Raw genomic sequence first — 20,738 nt, 5'->3', positions numbered from 1 at the left:
TACGGGTCTCGTCCAGAAACACACCGTCTCCGGAAACCTGGAAAGAATGAATGAAAGCAGCTGTTCTGTGGGGCTGGGTGGAGAAAACTGAAACACCTTCCGTAGTTAGACCTGAAAAGTAACTTCATTATTTCTTTAAGAACGGTTACTGTATTACCTGTAATTTCCTGCATGGCAAGCACCGCGTGTTGTATTCCAACGTGAATAAAAAATCATTACTTTTGACAGTGACAGCCTGCCTTAGAGGTGAAGCTCGGTTCCACGCTGACACATTATGGGTACATTTTGGATATTAGCATTTCTCTAAAACTGAATGTGTGTGGGGACAGGTACTAACCTCTGGAAATGGAGTTACTCAGATTTGCTTGTAAATGGAGAAAAATATATATATGTGGCTCAGAAGTGACATGTAAGCGAAGACTCAAAACTTATTTCAAGAGAAAGGGTTAAGAAAAACATGTAAGAAGCCTAAGGGTGACTAAATTAATGTTAGGAGGTTTTAATAAACTGTATGGAAAGCTATAGGAAATGTAAATGGTGGTGGGGGAAACTAAAAGCTCTTGGTTTTGAAACAAATTAATAGAATTTTAAGAACTTTCAGAAAGGTAGTTTAAAGACTGAAGTGCAGAAGTACTGTCATTTAAAGGTAAGTAGAGGTGATTTTGCTGGCCATCCCGGTTGGTTTCTCCTCAGCGAGCTTTTCATCTTACAGAAAAAAAACAAAAAAAAAAAAAAGGAAAAAAAAAAGCCTGTTTTTTTTTCTTTTCCCCCCAAAGTTGTATTTTTTCCCTTCCCGCTGTTTTTGCAACAACCGCGGCAATCCCCCCCCCCGCCCAGGCCCGACCCCCCCGGGGAGGCGCGGCGGGGAGGCCTCCTCCGGCGGGCCCGGCCCCGGCCTCTCGGAGCCCCGGCGGCCGCTGGAGGGGGGCGGCGGTGCCGGTGCCGCACCCCTCGGCCTCGGCCTCGCCCTCGCCGCGGCCGGGCCCGGCGCGGAGCAGGTGGGCGGCGGCGCTCGGCCCGGGCTGGGCGGCGGGGAGGCCGGAGCAGGGAGGGAGGGCGGCGGGAGCAGGTGGGCGAGCGGCGGGGCGGCCGCGCTCCGGCACCGCCACCGGCACCGGGCCCCCCCCATGGCCGCGGCGCGCCCGCCGCCCCCAGCCGCCGCCGCCCCCCGGTGAGCGCCGCCACCGCCGCCGCCGCCCCTCGGGCTCGGCGCTGCCGCGGAGCGGGGCCGGGCCGGGCCGGGCCGGGCCGGGCCGGGCCGGGCGGAGGCAGCATGCAGGCGCGGCGCCTGGCCAAGCGCTCCAGCATGGGCAGCCGGCGGCTGAGCTCCTGCGGGCCGGCGGACGGGGCCCGGCCCCCCAAGCCCGAGAGCGGCTGGAGGCCGGCCCGGCGGGAGGGCTCGGCCGCGGCCGTGGAGGAGGAGGACGAGGACGAGGACGCGGTGGTGGTGGTGGAGGTGGACGAGGAAGAGGAGGACGAGGAAGGCGGCGGCGCTTTGGGGAGCCCCCCCCGCGGCAAGGGCCCGCTCCGGGCCGGCCCCAAGGTGCGTCCCGGGCGGCGGCGGGGCCCTGGGGCGGGCCGGGCCGGGTGGCCCCGGGCTGCGGCGGGAGCGGCTCGGCACGGCCCGGCCCCTGCCCGGCGCGGGGAGCCCGAGCTCAACAAGTCCCGGACAAAGCGGCCGGCAGCGGGAGGGCGGCGCCGGGCCGGCTCCGGAGCGGGCGGCGGGGCCCGGGGGGGTCCCAGCCCCGGGGGGTCCCAGGCCGAGCGGGTCCGGCCCCGCAGCGGGTGCCGGGGTCCTGCGGTGCTCAGGTGGCACCGCGCTGCCCTGCGGGTTTCTGTCGGCGGTGCTCTCGTGGGGTGACCCACGCCGCTGTGTGGGCGTTCACGTGGTGGTTGAGCGGCGAGTGAGGAGAATAAACACGCCTGAGAGTTTAAGTGGTGTCCCTCTGGATCTGTTGGTTGTGTTGTTTGTTTGTTTAAAACCCGCGTGGCGGCTCTTGCTGAACAGGAGATGAGGAGCAGTGCCACATTACCTTCGGAGCCTGCCCTGTGTCCGCAGGGAGAAAGAAAACCAGAGAGGGAAGGCGGCAGCAACACGAGCTCTCCCCGTGTTGCTTCAGCAAGTTCGATGCGGCAGTGCCAAGGCAAGCCCAGCCCAGTTCGGCCACCAGGCTCTCCGTGCCGCTGCCCGGTGTGCTCGGCTGCCAGACACGCTGTCTGACGCGTGGTCATGGTCCGGGTGGCCGGGCCATGCTGCCACAGCACCCGATGGCACCAGGCACTTGGGTGCTGGGCGTTAGCAGAGGTTTGGATGGAGGCAGCCCCTGCAGTGGGGGCAAAGGGCCTCTGGTCAGCCTGGCAGGCCGAAACAGTGGTCGTACGACCTGGTGGCAGCCCGCACGAGGGCTGCCTGGGGCGGCCATTCTCTTCATCGGCCTCAGCACACCATCAGTGTAGGTCTGTTACAGTGTACAAGTGGAGGTGGCTGTTATTTCTTCTACCTAAGGCTGTGTGTGGATATGAGAACATCACACCTGCAGGTGGTTTCACCCCTGGAAAGTAAATCTGCCTCATAGATGAGGTCACAGGAGCAGCGTGTGTTATATCTAATAAGCCCTCAAGTCCTCCGCAGCACTGTGGTTCAGTAAGTAGGTGCAGGTATTTACTGCATCTGCAAGGGTATTTCTAACTGTCGTGACCTGCTCCGTTTCAGCGCTTACACTTTTAAGTACTATAAACTTGGAAAAATATTGAAATTTAATAATTTAAAGAAATTAAACTGTTTGCTTTTTGTACATCTCTTTAGGGATTGATGGTGTAGGAGTGCAGAAAGCTCAATCTAAGGGTTCTTTCAGGCAGGTTTAAAGGAAGAGATTAAGTAGGAAAAGCAGGCGCGAAATGAATGCAGGGGACTGACCGCAGAACTGCGAGAGGATAATAGGCCTGGCACGGTGTGCCCGCGGTGAGTCAAACTGGATTCCAGGCAGACGGAGAGCTGGCATGGGGTCAGGAGCATTTCCACCCCCAGGAGCTAAGTGAGCTGGATGGGGATCCGCTGTGGAGGTGGGACAGGGATTGTCACGGTGTCCAGTACCCTCCAGAACAGGAGACATCCCAAAGAAGTTTAGAATTTAATCAGAGTCAAAAGCAAGATCGTTTGGGTGCTGTTCTTGCAGTATGCTCTTCTCAGATAATGCAATTAGATAGAGGCATGCAAAGTTTGCATGTGTGGCATAGGTACAAACGACACATGGTTGTACACCTGACTTCTGCTCCCCTTGGTGGAGTGGCATTTTGAGTCTAGAGATATCACTGGCTCTTCACAAAGTCACCTCTGTGGAGTGCCTGTGATAGGTAGATGAATGTGTCAAAGAGTCTGCAAAGGAATTGGTATTTTTTGAAGGAGCCTGAGAATTTGGTCCGGGAGTCAAAATGAACAGCAGCCACGCCACCAGGTGTCACAGCTGTGTTTTCTCCAGTGGAAGGAAGTCCCCTGTGTGGTTGCACCATGGCGGTCAGTTCCTGACCACCACTCTCAAGTGTGGAGAGAGGAAGAAGTACTTTCCAAAGACAAATATCACTTCTATGGTTTTGAAGGTCTTGGAAAGAGAGAATAAATATGAGGGAGGGAGGGAGGGAGGGAGAGGGAGAGATTGCTTCCTTTTGCTGCTGTGGCCACACCGTTATGCGAGAGGTGGAGGCTGGACGCTGAAGAGCACTCGTTTTTTCCCCTCTCCCTTTCCCCTGCTGTTCCGACCTGATGCTGCACGTAGCTGGTGAGTAGTGCAAGGACAGCTGGGGAAACCTTTGGTGCCTGTAAAGCCTTGCTCAGAGCTACTGGTATTTCTGATATTGCCAGATGTGCTCGTTCATATGTACTGGAAAAACAAGTAACGCTGAGGCGCTGGTCGTACTGACTCCTTTTGCGTGTGAAACTCTCCTGGTGCAGCCCACAGTTTCTGCTTTGGCTGCATCTAGATTTATAGCCATTTGAAATTAGACGAGAAAGAAAAGTAGCGTAATCCCCAATGCTTGGTCTTGTAGCAGGGATTAATTTGCAGTCCTGTTTATTTCATCTTTTGTATGGAGTTCCTCTGAATCCCAGCGGAATGCTTCCTGCTGATACTCCCGCTGCATTAAAATCTGCGAAATCAATACGTGTGCGTGGGGAGGGTGTTTTATTTTGTACACACATGTCAGTTTCACAAGTTTTTGTTTTTCCAAGCTTGAGTTGGAAAAGTGGTGGTCTGATATCCTTCGGTAAGCAGCCCCCCCTCCGCTGTGCTCTGCATGCTTCTGGGATGCCACGTGCTGTGTAGAGACCCCAGAGCAGTGTGCCTGGCTTGGTTCGGGCACCATGAACAGCCGCACCTGTGCTCTGCTGAGCCTGCTTCACGCTGTGGAAACTGCTCTTTTTGGCGATACGAGAGGAAGTGGTGGATGGGGTCTGTCAGCCCCCAGCCAGCCCCGCTGCAAGCCTCAGCGCTGCAACCAGCAGAGCGCTGGGACTGAGGATTTGGGCTGGTAACAAACACGGGCTTGTGATGACTTGCCGTCGTGTCACCGTATTTTCTCTGCTGTTAAAATGGTAAAGGGCTTAGTGGCTTCTGCTTAGCCCACCAGAGCTGCTGCTTCATCTCCAGCCCATGTTCTGAGCCCAGGCTCAAACTATGGAAACGGGGCATTTTGAACCCAGCCTGCCGTGGGGCTGCTCCTGCTCCTCCAGCAGTGTTTCCATGGGCTGTACCCTTTGCCTTGCCATAAGCACCCGCAAAATTATTCATTCTAGGCGTTGGGCTTGTGTGTGAGTACTTTTGTACTTCAGGAGGATGAATTTCCTTCAGATGTAGTTGTTTCCCCAAACACTCAGCTCCCAGAATGTGACCCTACAGGCGTATGAAAACCCATGCTGGAAAACCAAGATTTCACTTCTTGCACACTGAGGTGCCCTCAGTTTGTCCCACCTTGTGAAATGGAAATTGCAGCAAGAGCAACGTACAGAGCACAGACAAGGCGCTGTTAAAGGGTCTAAGTGCGGGTGGCAGCTGTTGGTAGCAAACTAGATTAATCCAGTAAAAAGTACACTTTTGGTCATGCTTTTTTGTTCTTCTTGATAGAGACGTACATGCAATACATGGAACGTAGAAGAATCTTCAGACTTTGTCTGGAAGCAATTAGTTGCCTCTAATTTTGTTGCTTTGTTTCGCTTGGTTGACTTCTTAGCTCCTTTTCTCTGCGTTCTTTCTAAAGCCAGGTATTAATTCGTTGTCATCCTTTAAATCAAATTTCAGATTTACTATTGGAATGGATTGTAGTCTCACCTCAGGCAAAACAAACTTGATTTTTTTATGATTAGTAAAGTGCTATTTAATTTAGCTTTCATATGTCCTTACAAATATATTTGAACTGGCAGTTTGCAAAATGCAAAGTTCAGCAAATACCAGATTTGCTTCGTGGTGGAGAGTTAGCAAGAACACTTTAGGAACTTGCATGCTAAGGGTAAACCGAAAAGTTCTCTCTCAGACTTGTAATGATAATAGCTGTGAGTATTTTTAGAAGTGTCTCTATAACGTAGACCTCGTGTTGTGGTCTGGGAGCAGGACCCTGTTACGCTGGGCTGTGTGCGGACCCACAGCAAGCATCGTCCTGCTCTACCTGCTCCTGTGAAGCTGAAGTGTAACACTAGGGAGAGCAAATGGATGCTGATAGACAATGGCAGCCCAGTAAGTTAAGACAATATACAGTTATTCACATCAGCAGCTTAGCCATGGTTTTGCAAGAAAGTAAACATCATTTTTATCTTTCCGACTGCGTTCAGTTATTGACCTCGAGTGGAAACCTGGCGAGTGAAGTTGGTCTGGAAACTGCCCAAGTAAACTTGGGATTTTTTTTCTTCCTTATTAAAAATTGTAAAAAAAGTTTGTGCATAGTATGGCTTAGTGGAGGCGGAGATGGGGGTGGTGAGATTGTAAGATTTTTTTTTTTCCTGAATCTCCCATAATAAAGAATGAATGGGAGTAGTTTGCTGGCGATTTTTGATGCGGTTTATTTTCTGGTTGTTTGTTGGACACGGACCAAGGATAACTACTCTGGCCTTAAAAGGAGCTGTATTAGAAAACTGCAATTATGTGAGACTAAGGAGGTGTAGCGGAGCTGCTAGCAGTTTTGCTCCCTGCTTGCTGGACTGGTTTCACGCCGGCTGAGCTCGGCTCAGAGCGATCTGGTACGTGGTCTGTACCAGAGGGTAGGTGTGTGCTGCTCTGTCCTTTTGCCTCTGAAAGCTCCACACTGGAAAAGTGATTTTCACGGTCCAGCCATCGATCCGTGTGATGCACCCTGCGAGAAGCACGGAGGCAGAGACCACCCGTGCCGTTCCCATTCCCACGCTGCCCAGCCTTGCTCCTGACCCCAGGCTACCGAGAAGCCCGATGGTCCCGTGGCTCGCCTGTGGACCCTCCTCTGTGTGCTCCCCACTGTTCGAGCAGGAACTCTGTCCCCCCGAGAGCACTGCAGAGATCTGAAGGGACCGGGACAATAAACCCGTGTCCCAAACCATGCCACCTGGCCGTATCAAAGTGGGGTTTTGCTGCTCGGGCAGTCGACAGCATGCTGGTCCTGGCTGGTGTCCACTCTGTAAATACTGCTGCGGATTGAGCAATGATGGGTTTATTTATTTTTTCTCAGAGTAAGAGTGCCCATTGGCTTTCCCATCATTACCCTCGAGTATTTGTAATACTTTAAAGTGATTTATTGAAGAATTTATTCCTAAAAATAGCGAGCAGCTTGGCCATTCCTATTGCTCGAGGTCAGCCAAAAGAGTACAGAAGGATGGTAGGCGAAGAGAGAAACTGTAATTAGTGTTTTTGTTTATTTGTAAAAAGCGAACAGGAAGTACAAAGTGAACAAAAAGTGGGCATTAACTTGTGGGGTGCTCAGCTTAGGCGTCGTGGGGCGGTGTTGACGATGTGGGAGCCCCGTGCCACCCGCCCCAACCAGCAGCCTGCGAGCCGCTCACTTTCACCGCTCTGGAGACTCGCCAGACTTCCCAATCTGAAATGAGGGCCGCGGTGACGTTCGCCTCATTGTATTAAGAAGTACATGTGTGGGTGGTATTTGTTGTTTGACAACAAAACTAATGAAGACAGGAAACTGAACAGCTTCTGTTGCTTGAACTTTGGAAAAAAAATACAGATCTTTTTATTATTGATTTCACAAAAGATAAAGAGTCGAACTTCCGTAAAATCCTGACCCAGCTGAAATTGATGAAAAAATGCCTTCAGTTTAAGCAGATTTGGCTTTTCAGCCCAATTACCTAATCACAGGTGTGCATTCACTGGTCTAAAAGCCTTTCTGCAGCAGTCTTACTCATTGCTTCAGACTACAGGAGGCAGCTACCATCACTGGACACAGAACCAGGGAAGGTAAAACGCCTCGGTGATTAGATACCGAAGTGAGAAATTACATAGCTCATCATTTTACCGTCTTGAACGTGTTTTTTAATGCAGTGGGAAAAGGTTACTTGAACTTTAGATAGACATTGCAATTACGACGAGCGGTTTCAAGATTGGATGGTTACTTAGAAAATTTTCCGCTTCAGCAGAAGTGGCTAATGCCTCCGTCATTCTGACATAGAGAACAATTTGTGTGATAACTCTATATAAGTTAGACTTCGTGAATTTGGTGACATAAATGTTTGGGCCAACGTGATCTTTTGTACATCTGTGCCTATGCCTTTGAAATGGCCAGAAGAACTGTCTTTGAATTGAAATTTTTTGACCCCATATTTCTTAACAAGTCTCTTTTTCATGTAATTGTGACTGATGTAAGTACTGTATGAGGCAAAAAATCTGAAACAACTTTTTTACTGCTGTAAAACACTTCTAAAGAGAGCGCCGTGGTGCTGATCCTGTTGCTCGTACGGTCTGGGTGAGTGGTGGTTCCTCAGCTGCTCTTGGTTCACAGGGCTGTGGGAGGTGGCGCAGAGCTGTATGGAAAAAGCAGGAAAGGTATTAAGGTGAAATCGTGCTTGCCAAGGGTTTAGAGCGATCTTTTGCTTCAAAATTCATGGCCAGTGGTTTTGTAGGCAGGTGTTCTTCCTTTGCCAGGGCAGGAGGAGAGTGGCTTGTTCTGCAGGCCTTCCTCTTCCCCCTGCTCCCTCGGTGGGAACAGCAGCGCTTGGGCCCTGCTGCCCAAAAAGCCAGGTAAAACCAGGTGCTGCTTGAGGAGCTGTGGCGAGCTGATAGGTTTCATCAGCATGACAAGGGGTAAAGCGTCCCCTTCCCATCTTTCCTTCGTTCCTTCCTCCCAGTGATGCACTGGTGGCCTTGGCGCGTGCTTTGGTGGGCTGCCATAACTCACCGAAACAGAGGGAAACGAGTGCAGCGAAGAGCCTGTAGGCTTCTAGTGGAGACAGTGGCTCAGGCAACGGCTTGCCAAGCATCTTGATGTTGTGAGGGAAGAGGTGGGACATCACAGATAGGGCATGAGGGAGGAAAAGGAAAGAGAGAGAAGGGAGCGAGCCTTCTCCCTTTGAGGACGGCACCCACCTGACTGGGCGGGCTACGTGCAGGACTTGGGGCTTGGTTGTTCTTCAGGCTCTTGGTGAAGGCTCTTCTTGCATGAGACATGTTGCGCCCATCTGGTTTGCCAGGGGCTGGTTTCTAGAGTGGCTGAGGAAGCGAGGGTCACTTTTTGCCTCTGCGTGTTTCTACTAGTGCTGTTCCCTTGCTTCCAGGGATAATGAGATGAAACTCTGTGATACCACTTCTCTGTGTAGTCAGGCCCAAAAATAAACTCCTCTGTTGGCGCCTCTCCCACTCAGCAGGAAAACTGGCAATGTTTTTGTCTGGAGCCAAACATAGCTTTGGGAGAACCTGTAAACTGGTGGCAGTGCTCCTTATGTGTTAGTCTGCACTGGAGGACCAGGCTTTCTGCTTCCCAGCTGGAGCTGAGCTAGAGGAGACAAGAGCATGTGCATAGTACTGGTGTTGTAGTATCTCCTCCAGGCTCTAAGCTCCAGGGATCAGCACTGACCCTTGAAGCTTTTGTCCAGTGTCTGTTTCATTCAGAAATTGGATACACCTGAAATCCCATCTTAAATAATCATAATAATTAAGAAAAAAAGCCCCCTTTTTTTCCCCGAAGATGCTTAGGCAAATGGATTAAATTTTCACGCCCTTTTAAGGGATCTGCAGGCTCCAGTCTCTCATCTTGGCTGGCTGCTTCCAAACTGAGGCAGTCGCTTCTAACCTTAGAAGATTTACACCTCTCTGTACCTTATTTGCAAGTGATCTTGCAAACGAGGCTAATCTGTCCTCTCACTCACACTCACTCTCCACCTCAGTCCATGCAGAGAGGAGCTTTCAGATGCAGATGAACCAGGCCGGTGTTCCTTACTGAGGAGCCAGTGAGGCAGCCTTCCCAAAATCTTTCTGCTAAGTGTGGAAAGTTCCCCGCTGCCTCTCAGATGCTCTGATTTTGGGAGCTCTGCTTGCTTAATCCTGAACGAGGTTATCGAAGAAGCGATGGTATTTCTCCATCCTGTTTTGAACCACTTTCTTACTTGTCCCAAACCACTGGAAAATGGAAAGAGAAGCAGAGCTTCTCATACACCTTCAGCAGTGGTCTTGAAAGAGTTGAAATCAAGGAGATAAAACATTAATGTAGATTCCTTAATTGAGATATTTTATTTACGCATGTAATATGGCAAATACAGGCCGGATGGATATTTCTGTCCTTACAGAGTCCATACCCAAGGCTCTATTAAACTACTTAGATCTAAAGCTGTTGCATCCAACTTCTTAATGTAGACAGAACCAAAATCAGGGTCAGCAAAGACACCAGACACTTCTCTGTTAGCTTCTAAGACCCTCTTTACATCTGCTACAGTAGAAAAAAATCATCGTTTCAGGGGAAAGTGATGTTCACAGGAAAAATAGCTTTCACGGAATGTTCACAGATGTTCACAGAAAATACCTTGTTGTGAGGTTTCAAACCTTCAGCCATTGCAATAGGAACGCCTGATTTGATGGCACTCAGTAATTACAGCTTGCCATTACAGCTAGCCCCGTAACAGAAATGAGAGAGAAAAAACTTGCAGTTTCATGAATTTGTCTGCTGCCGTGTTAACACACTCATTTTTAGCTCCCGTTTTTTCAAGCTTTCCCAAGGATGGACGGACAAACCCAGTGTACCCTACTCTTCCGTCCTTCCCTGCTCCGTGACCAGCCCGGTGGCACGTTGTCAGCCCCTCTCCCGTCCGGTGTCCGGAGGCAGAAAGCACGTAGTGTCTCGCAGGGACCTCCGACTCGCAGAGCCAGGCACGTATGCCACCTCGGGGAAACGTGATAATTGGCTTAGTTAATTTTAAACTCGCCATTTGGGAAACCAATAATTGGGAAAGCAATTATGGCTTCCCATTCTGGGCCAACCAAGCCCTTTTTAATTTGCGTCCGGTGGAAACCCGAGCGTTTGACGGTGAGCGGGCTTAGCAAAGCTTAACGTGCAGTAACAGGATTGCTGAGTGAAAAATGAACCTGTTTGGCAGATACAGTCCTCTGCTTTCCTTCTGCGTAAGGCTTTCCAAAGCAGCTTCTTAATTTTTAGGTGTCTAGAGGCAAAGTGCTTCTCCTTGTTTTGTTTAAGAAAAGGAAGGTGGAGCTCAAGGGCCTCTGCTGAGATCCTGCCAAGGACTTCTATGTGTGGTGGTTATCTTCCAGAGAGGTTCAGGCTGGAAAGAGCCTTGGTGCAACTGACCCTAGTAATCCACATATGTTTGTAGAATATCCAAAATACCGAGCACTGAGGGGGTTTTTGTTTGTTTGTTTGTTTCAGATTTAAACATTGCAACCAAATTGTGAAGATGCGCGCATTCGATAGTTGGTATTAATATTTGGTGATTGTTACTAATTGGTGTCTGACTATCTTAGAAGAGATGTCGTGTGTACTTTTCTGTAAGAAATTTATGGCTGCATTTAGAATGGAAGAGGAAACTGCCAAACCTCTTTCATGACTTTGTCCCTTTGTTCCTGTGATAGAGGCACAAAAGGCTGTAATGTCTCTGAGTTATTTGTTTTTAGATTTGAAAATGATGTATGGGAAGGGCCGTGGATTGGTGGTTGTTCAAGACCAGGTTGGATGATGCCCTGAGCAACCTGATCTAGTGGGTGGTGTCCCTGCCTATGGCAGGGGGGTTGGAACCGGGTGATCCTTGAGGTCCCTTCCAACCCAGGCCATTCTACGATTCCATCTGCCCCTGTAATCTTATTAACATATCTCTATACAATTTTAATACTGCTTATGTGAGTTATTGCTGAATTTCAGATGTCACAAATTAGTGGTTGTTCTATATGGGACACGGTACGCACCTGGATGAGTGTTGGGTTTTGAATGTGGGTATGCACTTGTGAGCATGTGGGTATGTGCTTGTAAGGGTCTACACTTCTTGCAGATAAGTTAAATTTAGCCAGATAATGTCATGTCAGCACTTAGAGTGAAGGGATAGAAACTTCTTGCTGACTCCAGTTCTTGCTGCCAGCGCCATATTGTATATCCATACAACATAAATGTTTAGATTCACGTTTTACTATTTAGAAAATACATTCTCTGGACACTTTGTATATTCAGTCAAATGATGAAGATACAGACTTCATCCTACCCAGGTTGAAAACGAATACTATGGTCACACTGATGTATTGGAGAGAACACGTACAGTGACCTTAAAATGCATTATCTTAGGTATTGTTAGAGAGAAACAGTTTACAAATGCCTAGAGTGATTAGATTGACAAGGTTTATGTGTAATGAGCAATAGCTGGTGAAGCAAGTAATTAAATGCAAAGTATACTCCAAAATGTAATAACACATTGAAATTCAAGGCTGAATTATTTCCAAGCATCATTACAAGAAACTGTCTTATCTCTTTGTATTCCTGTATGAATAGAGATTTCTGGTGAAATAGAAATTCAGTTTGTACAATGTGTTCTTTCCTTCCGGTGAGAAGGCAGTTTGGGGATGACAGAAATGAGATCCTGCTTACAGAAAGAACACTGCTAAAGGAACTCCAACTGCAAATAATGCATGAAATAGTAAGAATAAACCAAAGCCTTTGTCCTTCTGGGGATTTAATTTAAATATTTTTTACTTGTATGATGTTATCTTGGTAATAAGTTCAGTGTTTCTCATTGCTGCTTATTCTGTTTTGCTGTGAACTCTACTTCTGATCTCTTTCTTTTACAGAAAAATGGATAGGCTTATCACTGTCCCTAGAACATAGCCGGCTGTTCAGGCTGTGCCTGAAAATAGGCTTGAAAAAAAACAAGAAATGATCTCTTACTTTGGCTGAATGTATATCATGTTGAATATATTCATTTCATTATTATTATTATGTATGCATTAGCACTTTCTATTAGTATTGCTAGGCTGGAATACATTGATTACTCCTTCCTCTCTGCCCTTGAACTGCATATTTGTTCAGTGGTAGATCAAAAATGGTAAACCCTTGTTTAAAAAAAAAAAAACAGAAAAACCCCAGTGACTTGTGGTTTCTTGCCAGATGGAAGTTGGCAGTCCCTAACACATATCATCTTTGCATTTATTTCAGAAAGTAGAAGAGGTGGTCACAAAGTCAGAATGGAAAAATGACCTGTGAAATACAACAGAGTTGTGCGGCAGGTGGGATGGTACTAAGCCATCTTGTGGCTATTGGTGTTTTTACCAGTAATCACAAGGTGGGGGGGGAGGGTTGATGAAATTAGACCAACTAATTGCATAATAAATCAGACAGAAATCCAAAACTTATCGTGAACTGTGCCTTCTTTAACAGCTATATAGTGTTGATATTGTACATAAGCCAAGTGCTCACAATTAAATTAAAATATTTATCTGTCAACCGTGGAAATTTATCCAGAATGGGAGCAGTGTGACTGTTGGTGTGTGTTTTGTTTTGTTTTGTTTTAAATGAAATCCTTCCTAACCTGGAAAGCAGCCGGGGTGTTTTATTAGGGATCTTGGTTTTGGAATGAGGTGACACTGGGGCGGAATCCAATTATGGTGACCTCTAGTTGAAATACTGGAAGTATGACTTTCTGGGTTGAGGGAGAAAAGGAAGTCTGTATAAAAATGGAAGCGTGGCAATGGCATCAGGAATATTAAGATAAGGTATTGGCGGGTTTTTTTGGTTGTTTGGTTTTTTTTTTTGTTTTTTTTTTTTTGGCGTTAGTTTCCCAAAGCATATTCCCACTGGCATTTTTTATAGGGAGTTTTGGATTCGGTCAACTTTTATTTACTCTCCACCCTCATAAAATATATTTTTTAATGTTTTTAGAGCTACTTCTGTAGTAAAATGAGCTCCTTTATCTGTTTGGCAACAAAAAAGAATCCAAAAAAACCATAATGGCACAAATAGGCCATAGTAGCAAGATTATTTAATTTACCCAGGCCTCTGGGATTTGAACTGTGCAGAGAGGGGACCTGCTTGTACATCTTAGTCCTTCTAGAGTCCCAGCAGACATGTGAGGACAAATGGGAGTTAGCTGGTGAGCTTCTGTTTGCTGGGTGACTGCCTGGCAGCCCACGCGTGTGGGCATCTTCAGCTGGCATTAATCAGCACAGCTTCGCAGAGGTTGGGTCATAGAATCATTAGGGTTGGAAAAGACCTCCAGGATCATCTGGTCCAACCATCCCCCTACCACCAATGTCACCCACTAAACCATGTCCCCAAGCACCACGTCCAGCCTTTCCTTGAACACCCCCAGGGACGGTGACTCCACCACCTCCCTGGGCAACCCGTCCCAGTGCCTGACTGCTCTTTCTGAGAAGAAATGACTCCTCATTTCCAACTCAGATGAACGGTGCTCAGTGCTGGGTGGCTGTGCTCTTCTTGCGCCATCCCATCGCGTTGTGATTCCTGGCTCCTCGCTGGTGAACGAGCCCCTGAGGTGTTTGTAGAGCTGACAGCAAAGTGTGTGCCTTGTGGGGCATGGCAGCTCTTCTATTGTTTTCCTGTTACCATGTCTTTTTAGACCATTACAAAGCCTGTTAAAAAATAAGGTCTGTGCTCCTGATGAGTCCACCTGATTTGACAGATACCGAACAAGAAAATAGGGGAGGGGTTGAGAGAACATACGTGGGAGTCAGTTTTAACATTTACAGGGGCGTTTCTATACATTTGCATCACATACAGGTAAATTCTAGTATTCTTGGGAGATGAATTCTTTGCTCTGTATAGGAAAAGCAGGCATCTGAATGCCTGGTAAATGCTTGTAAACTATCTGAAATTAACTAACTTCAGTTTTTAAGCAGCAATACGCCAAAAGTGAGGGAAGATGCTAAAAGCCCCGTGGGGTTGTACTTGAGGTGACATGTATAGTCTGCCAAACTGAAGTCACTCAGTTTGATTGTAAATAAAAGATGGGTCTCCTTTTTCTAGTGCTAGTCCTGGTAATCTTTTAGCTGTAATATGGAATATTAAACTACTTTAGCTAAAAATAATAACAAACCAAGAAAGCACTTTAAACTTAAAATAAAAACCTCAACCAAAATACTGTCTTGGCGACTTCGTAACAGAAACTAAAACTCTTTCCGCTTTGCGTTTAGCAAAGTTTCAGCTCAGAAACTAAAGCAAAAAAAAGCTACTTTCAGTTTTCATGGGAAGATCACCAAACTGTCTAGCTGCAGCAGCACCTGCCTCCAGTTTGCTGGAGCGCAGCTGCCACAATCCTGATCCGCTGACCTCGGAGAGGGGGAGAATTGCAGACCGAATGAGGGGAGGAGGCTCTGTGGCCTGCTTCATGTCTCAGAAGAAGTCTGTGGAAATGTTCGCGCTGTTTGATGTTGAAAACTCAAGGGAGAAGGAGTGGGAGGGCCAGCACTTGTTGCAAAACAGCAAGAAGAGTAAAAAAGAGGGACCCAAGCACATGCGAGTGCCAGAGTGGAGCTGCAGGGAGGAGGCTACAGGTAACATTGAGCTGTCATTTCCACGCGTATCAACAGTTTCACGTGCCCAACCACTGCAGGAGGGAAGTTGTCAGAGGGAGGTGATGGTAACTGCAGATATAGACAAGGTTAGATTAAAGTTTGCAGATTGCTTCCAACTCGTGTTTTTGTACCTGAGCTTCCAAGCAACGTCAGTTGCCCGAGGGCAGGTTGCAAAGCACTTAGCTGAAAGCAAGCTGAAGGTTACTGATGTCTTGAGGGCAAAAATATGCAATGAATTACATAGAAAAGCAGTTACCCTAGCATAAAATGGCTTGTATGAGTGATAATTAGTTGTGTGTATGGAAAAACTCTGCAAGTTCTTATCAGCCATTGATACCGGAGGCAGTAAGGTGGCAAGTACTAAGGTATGATGACAAGAAAAGCCAAACCATTAGCAAACACCGTAATCATGTGGTTTAACAACTGCTTTTCAGCTAAGGAGAGAGAAGTGCAAAGTATCAGAAGTAAGCTGGAATAAGTTGATGTAACCGTGTTAGCGTACAGCTGTCAGTGAGGCTGTATCTGCTTGCGCTAGACCTTCCAAGTTTCTGCTGAAATGTGATGTGGCTTTACAGAACCACCAAAAGCCTTGAAATGCTTAAAAAGCTATGAGGGATCCATGGAAAAAATGTTTCTGGTAAGAAATATCAGAATAGTTAACTTATCTGCAAAGATCCATTAGAAATTGACAATGATATCTCAGAACTGTGAATAATTGCGAAGCAGAACTTGAGGGCAGAGAAGTCCCAATGGTTAATCAATGGATTTACCAAAAAGTGAGGAACTTGATCAGTCAAATTACTAGTGGCACTTGATGCTCCCACATCTGCGTCTGCTTATGTATTTGGTTGGATTTCTGTAAAAAGGTCAGGTACCATGTAGGCAGGTATCTCAAGTGGAAGTGTTTCTTGTAGACCTGGATGAATTAAAGACAAAAACCTGTCTGCAGGGAAGGAGAGAGTTACCGGACAGTGGCTACCGAGTTAAAGTCTCGTCTTCGTGTCATCACCACCTGTTTTTAAAGCAGAAAATATTCTTTATCTGAAATCACTGTCAAGGGGATGTTTAAAAAGATGTTAATCATTTTTTTTCAAGTAGCTGTTGAAAACAGAATAAGCAATAGTTTTGGTCTTCTGCCATTTCTGGTCATCTAACCAGTGGACCTGAACTGTTTGGCAGCAACAGTTCGGAACCTGCAACCTTCGGAATATTTGCCTGTGTGGTTTTTGTCATTTTTTCACTTTCACATGCTTGGATAGGTCTGGGTATTTATTTCAGCATATTGACATTTGAAAAACAAACCATTATTTGAATATATTTGAACTGCATATGAATACTTTATATATATATATATATATATGAATAGACAATCTGGTATCACAGCACAGGTATTCTGCTTTTTGCTTTAGACTTTATTTGTCCAACCGTTAAATTAGTCTGAGTCTGCAAGTCTGCAACCTTTTGTGATCACTAGGTCTGTAAAGTAAACTTACAAATGTGTGACAGTATATTGCTGACAACGAATAAAATGTAATAGTTCCGTATGTTGAAAAAAAAAAAAATCCTTTAATGAAATCATGAATTTATTGGGTAAAAAAAGTCCTGATGAGTAGTGCGTTCAGTCTGGAATTGGAGGGTAGGTAAGAGGGGAGTCTGCCTGTGCTAGGGATTCACAGTGGGATTCACGTTTTAATGAATACCTTCATTTGGCTTTGTCTGATGTCTAGGGGCCGGATAGTGGAACCTGGGTGTTCTCAGATATATTTTTTTCTTTAGTGTTTCACTTTTTCTAAGTTAACTTTGATGCAGATGGAAGGCACCTCAGCATCTGTTAAAGTCCTCAGAAAAGGACTTGTTTTAAATCTAAGTTTTCTGAAAATAATCATTAAATCATAATTAAATTTATATTGTTTATATCTTCGCTTAATTTTGTGTGATCACATGCTGACTGTTTTGTCTTCCAGGCAAATTTTCTTGGTAATGTGTCATCTGTTTGTGTGTGAAGAAGTGTAAAATGACTAATTCTTTCTACTATTTACATTCATAAAGCAACAATTCCAGCTTTGTTCTTGAAGCAACTGCCAAAAGCCCTTCCATGGAAACATGAGAATGAGAGACATTAAATCATCAGTCCTAAGTATTTACGTGTTAATGGTGACATACGCTTTGCATAACAAAACAAAATTACCTTGACAAGATTGTCTTTCCTATGAACTTACAATAGCTTGCACCATTTTTATATCTGCTAAGGTCTGAAAGTTATAAATAGATTTGTGGGGAGAAGAATATATTCTTATTTATGTATAGATGTCAATATTTGTTACATCTGCAGTATTTTTGTTGAACACAATGAAAAGAAGAAGGAGTAAGGTGGCAGAGTTTACACAGGAAAGTATTTCTGCTTGTTCATGCTGTTGGTATCTGATGGTAGCACATTCTGGATTTCTCCACTGTAAAGCTCAGCAATAGTTTACAGGTGTCTAAAAATCCAGTTTGTGGGTCCGAGGAGATGTCTGGGTTTCTCTGGGGCAGTTCATGTGCTGTGGAAACGCATCTGTTCAAGCCAGGCATTTCTGCTGGCTGTCTTCTGCCGGGGGCTGTTGGCCTTTGGGGCCTGCCCTGGGGCTTCCAGCAAGTAGGTGGTTGACGCTCCTGATAGTAAAAGCACAGACACCTAGAAATAATACATGATCAGATACTTCTGGTTAGCCCTGTCTTGTCCACATGTGCTCATATGGGTGTGAGGATGTTAGCAGGCTGAAGGTGTTCACCCAGCATGGAGCAGTGGGCTGTAAGGGTCCGCAGGACGGCCTGCCCCTGTGGAGCTGAGGAGCATGGCTGGCTGGGGAGCGGTGTTTCAGGGGAAATTGTACATCCCAGACTTTGGTTTACGTGCTGGCAAGAAAGAATGACTTGATTAAGAAATCCGTTTTGCTTATGTGAAGCAGCTGCAGGAGCCGAGGCCACTCCTTTGTGTGTCCATGCCCCTTGGTGGCGGAGCTGGCTGGCTCCTCATGGAGGTCCTGCCGGCATCGCCTGCTGCTCTGTGCTGCCCAGCAGATGACTTGGGTCGTGACAACTTACCTCTCTGCTCATGGAGAAATCCTCATTTACAAAAATAGCTGTTAAAAGAATCCCGTACGTGGCTGTCGGAAGCTTCTTCATTGCTTGGTTGCCTTTTAGAAAGCCATGTGTATAAATCCTGTCGTCTTTACTAGAATTTTAAGAGGAGGGTGGCAAGGATTTCTTCTGGATAGATACACAACACAAATGAACATACAGTAAATATAAGTTGTACGTACTGTGGATTACATTATTTAAATTCATTTAAATTCTGTTTAGCATTAAGAGGTAACTGATTGCTTTACAAAACGGCCAAGTACTGCTTATTTTCTTGGACTGTCTTCAACACTGTTGAGAAATTAACAGCAGTTTCAGAATTTATGAAGGACAAAGAAATGGTATTCTATGATTCAGAGAGCTAATTAGAAGTAAATGCCTGTGGGTATTGGGCTTTTCGCCCCCTACTTTTTAGGAGAATTAGAGGAAAATTTAATAATTGCTTTTAATTTTGCAGGCAGCCAGCATCAAGCGTGAAATGACCTTCCCTGCATTTCAACAGGAGGATGTGAAAAGTGACATCAGTCAAAAACTGCCAGACCAACAGTTTCTCCTGTTCACCACAAAGGAGGAAGATTTAAAAACAGCAGAGACCAAAAAACTGAGCAGAGTTCATGAGTATGAAAAGGAAAACACTCGTTCTGTTTGTCTTCTTGAACAGAAGCGCAAGGTTGTTTCTTCAAATATTGATGTGCCTCCAGCAAGGTAGGGAAAGTTGGGTTTTGTTTAATTTTTTTTTTTCCTACTGGGATATTGAAGGCAAGTTTGACAAGTGGTACTACGAACTATTAAGGCTAGTAGTATTCATGTACAAGTAGTCCAAAGTTGATCACAACTCCTCTCCTTGAAAGATGTGGCGGAAGTTTTACAGTAGTAGTGGGAGCTGAGACTGTCTGCAATGTAGGACTTTGTATTGCTTTTGCAATGGTTTTGCTTTTATCATGTGCTGCAACTGAAGTACCCCCAGAAGTGGACATGCCTTAACAGGAGGAGGTTGTTGACCCAGCTTCAGCAGCGCCTGATAAGTAATCTTCTAAATGAGACTTAGAATCAGCTTCTGGCAATGTTATTTTATTTTTTCATACCTACAGCCACCTTATACTCATGGGAATGTGCAGTGCCTTATTCGGGATAGTGAGGATGTAGTATGTTATTTTCTGTTACATTCTTCTATAGGGGTAGAGCTGGGTCATGATGCGGTCTGTGAAATGAATTAATAGAAAAAAGTGGCATAGAGAAATTGAATTTGTACAAAATAGGGATTGGGGGATTTTGGTGTTGCTTTTTAATTTCTTATTCCTTAAGGAACTATTGTAAATGCACATATTTTTTTGTGACTTCAGCACTATCATCTGGGCAGTTATACTTTTAATTATAAGCTATTTATAGGGAAATATTTTGAGGAAAAAAAATATTTGTTCTTTAAGACATGATGTATATCACAGCAAGAAATTCAAGGTTTATTTATGTATTTTTATTTCGTTCTGACATTTAAGTAGAGTAATAGTAAGAGAAGGGGAAACTGAGAATTGCATACTAGCTAGTGATTTAAAGAGAAGGGGCTAGAAAATAGCCTAGAACCTTGAACTTTGGGGGAAGGGGTTCTCTGTTTTCAGAGAGAAGGGGAATGATTCCTCTAGACAAGTGCTGAAAATGAGTGTAAAGGAAACATCCAGTAAAGCTACAGATTCTCATGTAACAGTGGTGAAAAACTGACAACAAATTGGGTGTTCTGTCTTGCAAGATGACAAACGCACGGGAGACTTTTTTGTTGTTTGTGATTACATGTTGGCATCAGTCTATCTGCAAAGATACATATTTTTTTAACCTGCCTGGAAAATTCACTTGCACAAAATGTTCAGAGAAATTTCTTCCATGTTTATTTTCTATGATGTCACTTAAAAATTTAGTAGTCAAACTGTATGTTTTGTTGTTTTTTTGGTTTGTTTGCTTTCTAAAAGCCAACATAAAGCATCTGGTTTTGCCATGTCATCCAGAACAGGATCATCATTTTTCTCTGGCTCTCATAGATGACAGTTGTGAAAACCACAAAGTTCACAAGCATTTTGATAGGATTTTTTTTTTTCCAACAAATATCTAGTAAAAAGCTATACATTTTAAAGTTAAAAATTTTACGATATTTACTTCACCTGTAATCAGCCTTGTAATGGCTGACTGCCCTTTTCATTCATGCCTACGTGTCTCAATATAAATCGGATCATCAGAAAATTCGGGCTGGGAGGGGACTGCAGGAAGTCACCTGGTCCAACTTCCTTCTCAGAGTATATGTTAGCATTTCCATTTTACAATTCAAGAAATGAAGGTACAGGCTTTAAGAGCCTTTTTGTTTAACTTCATGCAGATAATCCAGAGCAGTCAAGTCATCCTTCTTCTGAGCAATGGACGTTTCTTCCCCAACAGGGTGGAAAAGAGAATGAATAAATGTCTTTAATACCTCATTAGAACTAATTATGCCACTAGTTTTGAACATAGGGTAATAAGATGATAAGAAATGTGTTCATTTGCAAAGGTGTCTTATGAATTTTTCTTGTATTTTGTTGTGAACAGACAAGTGGTTTTATGTACCTATGAGAAATATTTTGCACGTTTTCCAACACGCAGGTCAAGGTGCCATATTAGCAG

The 20,738-nt window shown here is 45.5% G+C and overlaps 1 protein-coding gene across 4 annotated transcripts in view; it reads left to right on the top strand.

Annotated features, from left to right (window-relative positions):
* Positions 1 to 852: 852 nt before the first annotated feature.
* ZNF704 (zinc finger protein 704) overlaps positions 853 to 20,738 on the top strand; it is a 102,924-nt gene continuing 83,038 nt past the window's right edge. For 3 of the 4 annotated variants that reach the window (XR_010829736.1, XR_010829735.1, XM_048068270.2), the window contains exons 1-2: positions 1,024 to 1,543; positions 18,553 to 18,800. Coding sequence is in view for 2 of the 4 variants with exons in the window: in XM_048068270.2 (XP_047924227.1) it covers positions 1,274 to 1,543; positions 18,553 to 18,800 (518 nt within the window). In the remaining 2 variants the exon portion in view is untranslated. Of the gene's footprint in view, positions 999 to 1,023; positions 1,544 to 18,552; positions 18,801 to 20,738 lie in introns of those variants that run through there. The other variant, XM_066993120.1, reaches the window with a different exon arrangement.

This window comes from Anser cygnoides, chromosome 2, assembly GCF_040182565.1.
Source record: "Anser cygnoides isolate HZ-2024a breed goose chromosome 2, Taihu_goose_T2T_genome, whole genome shotgun sequence".
Lineage (NCBI taxonomy): Eukaryota > Metazoa > Chordata > Aves > Anseriformes > Anatidae > Anser > Anser cygnoides.
This window is presented reverse-complemented; position numbering and strand designations above follow the sequence as displayed.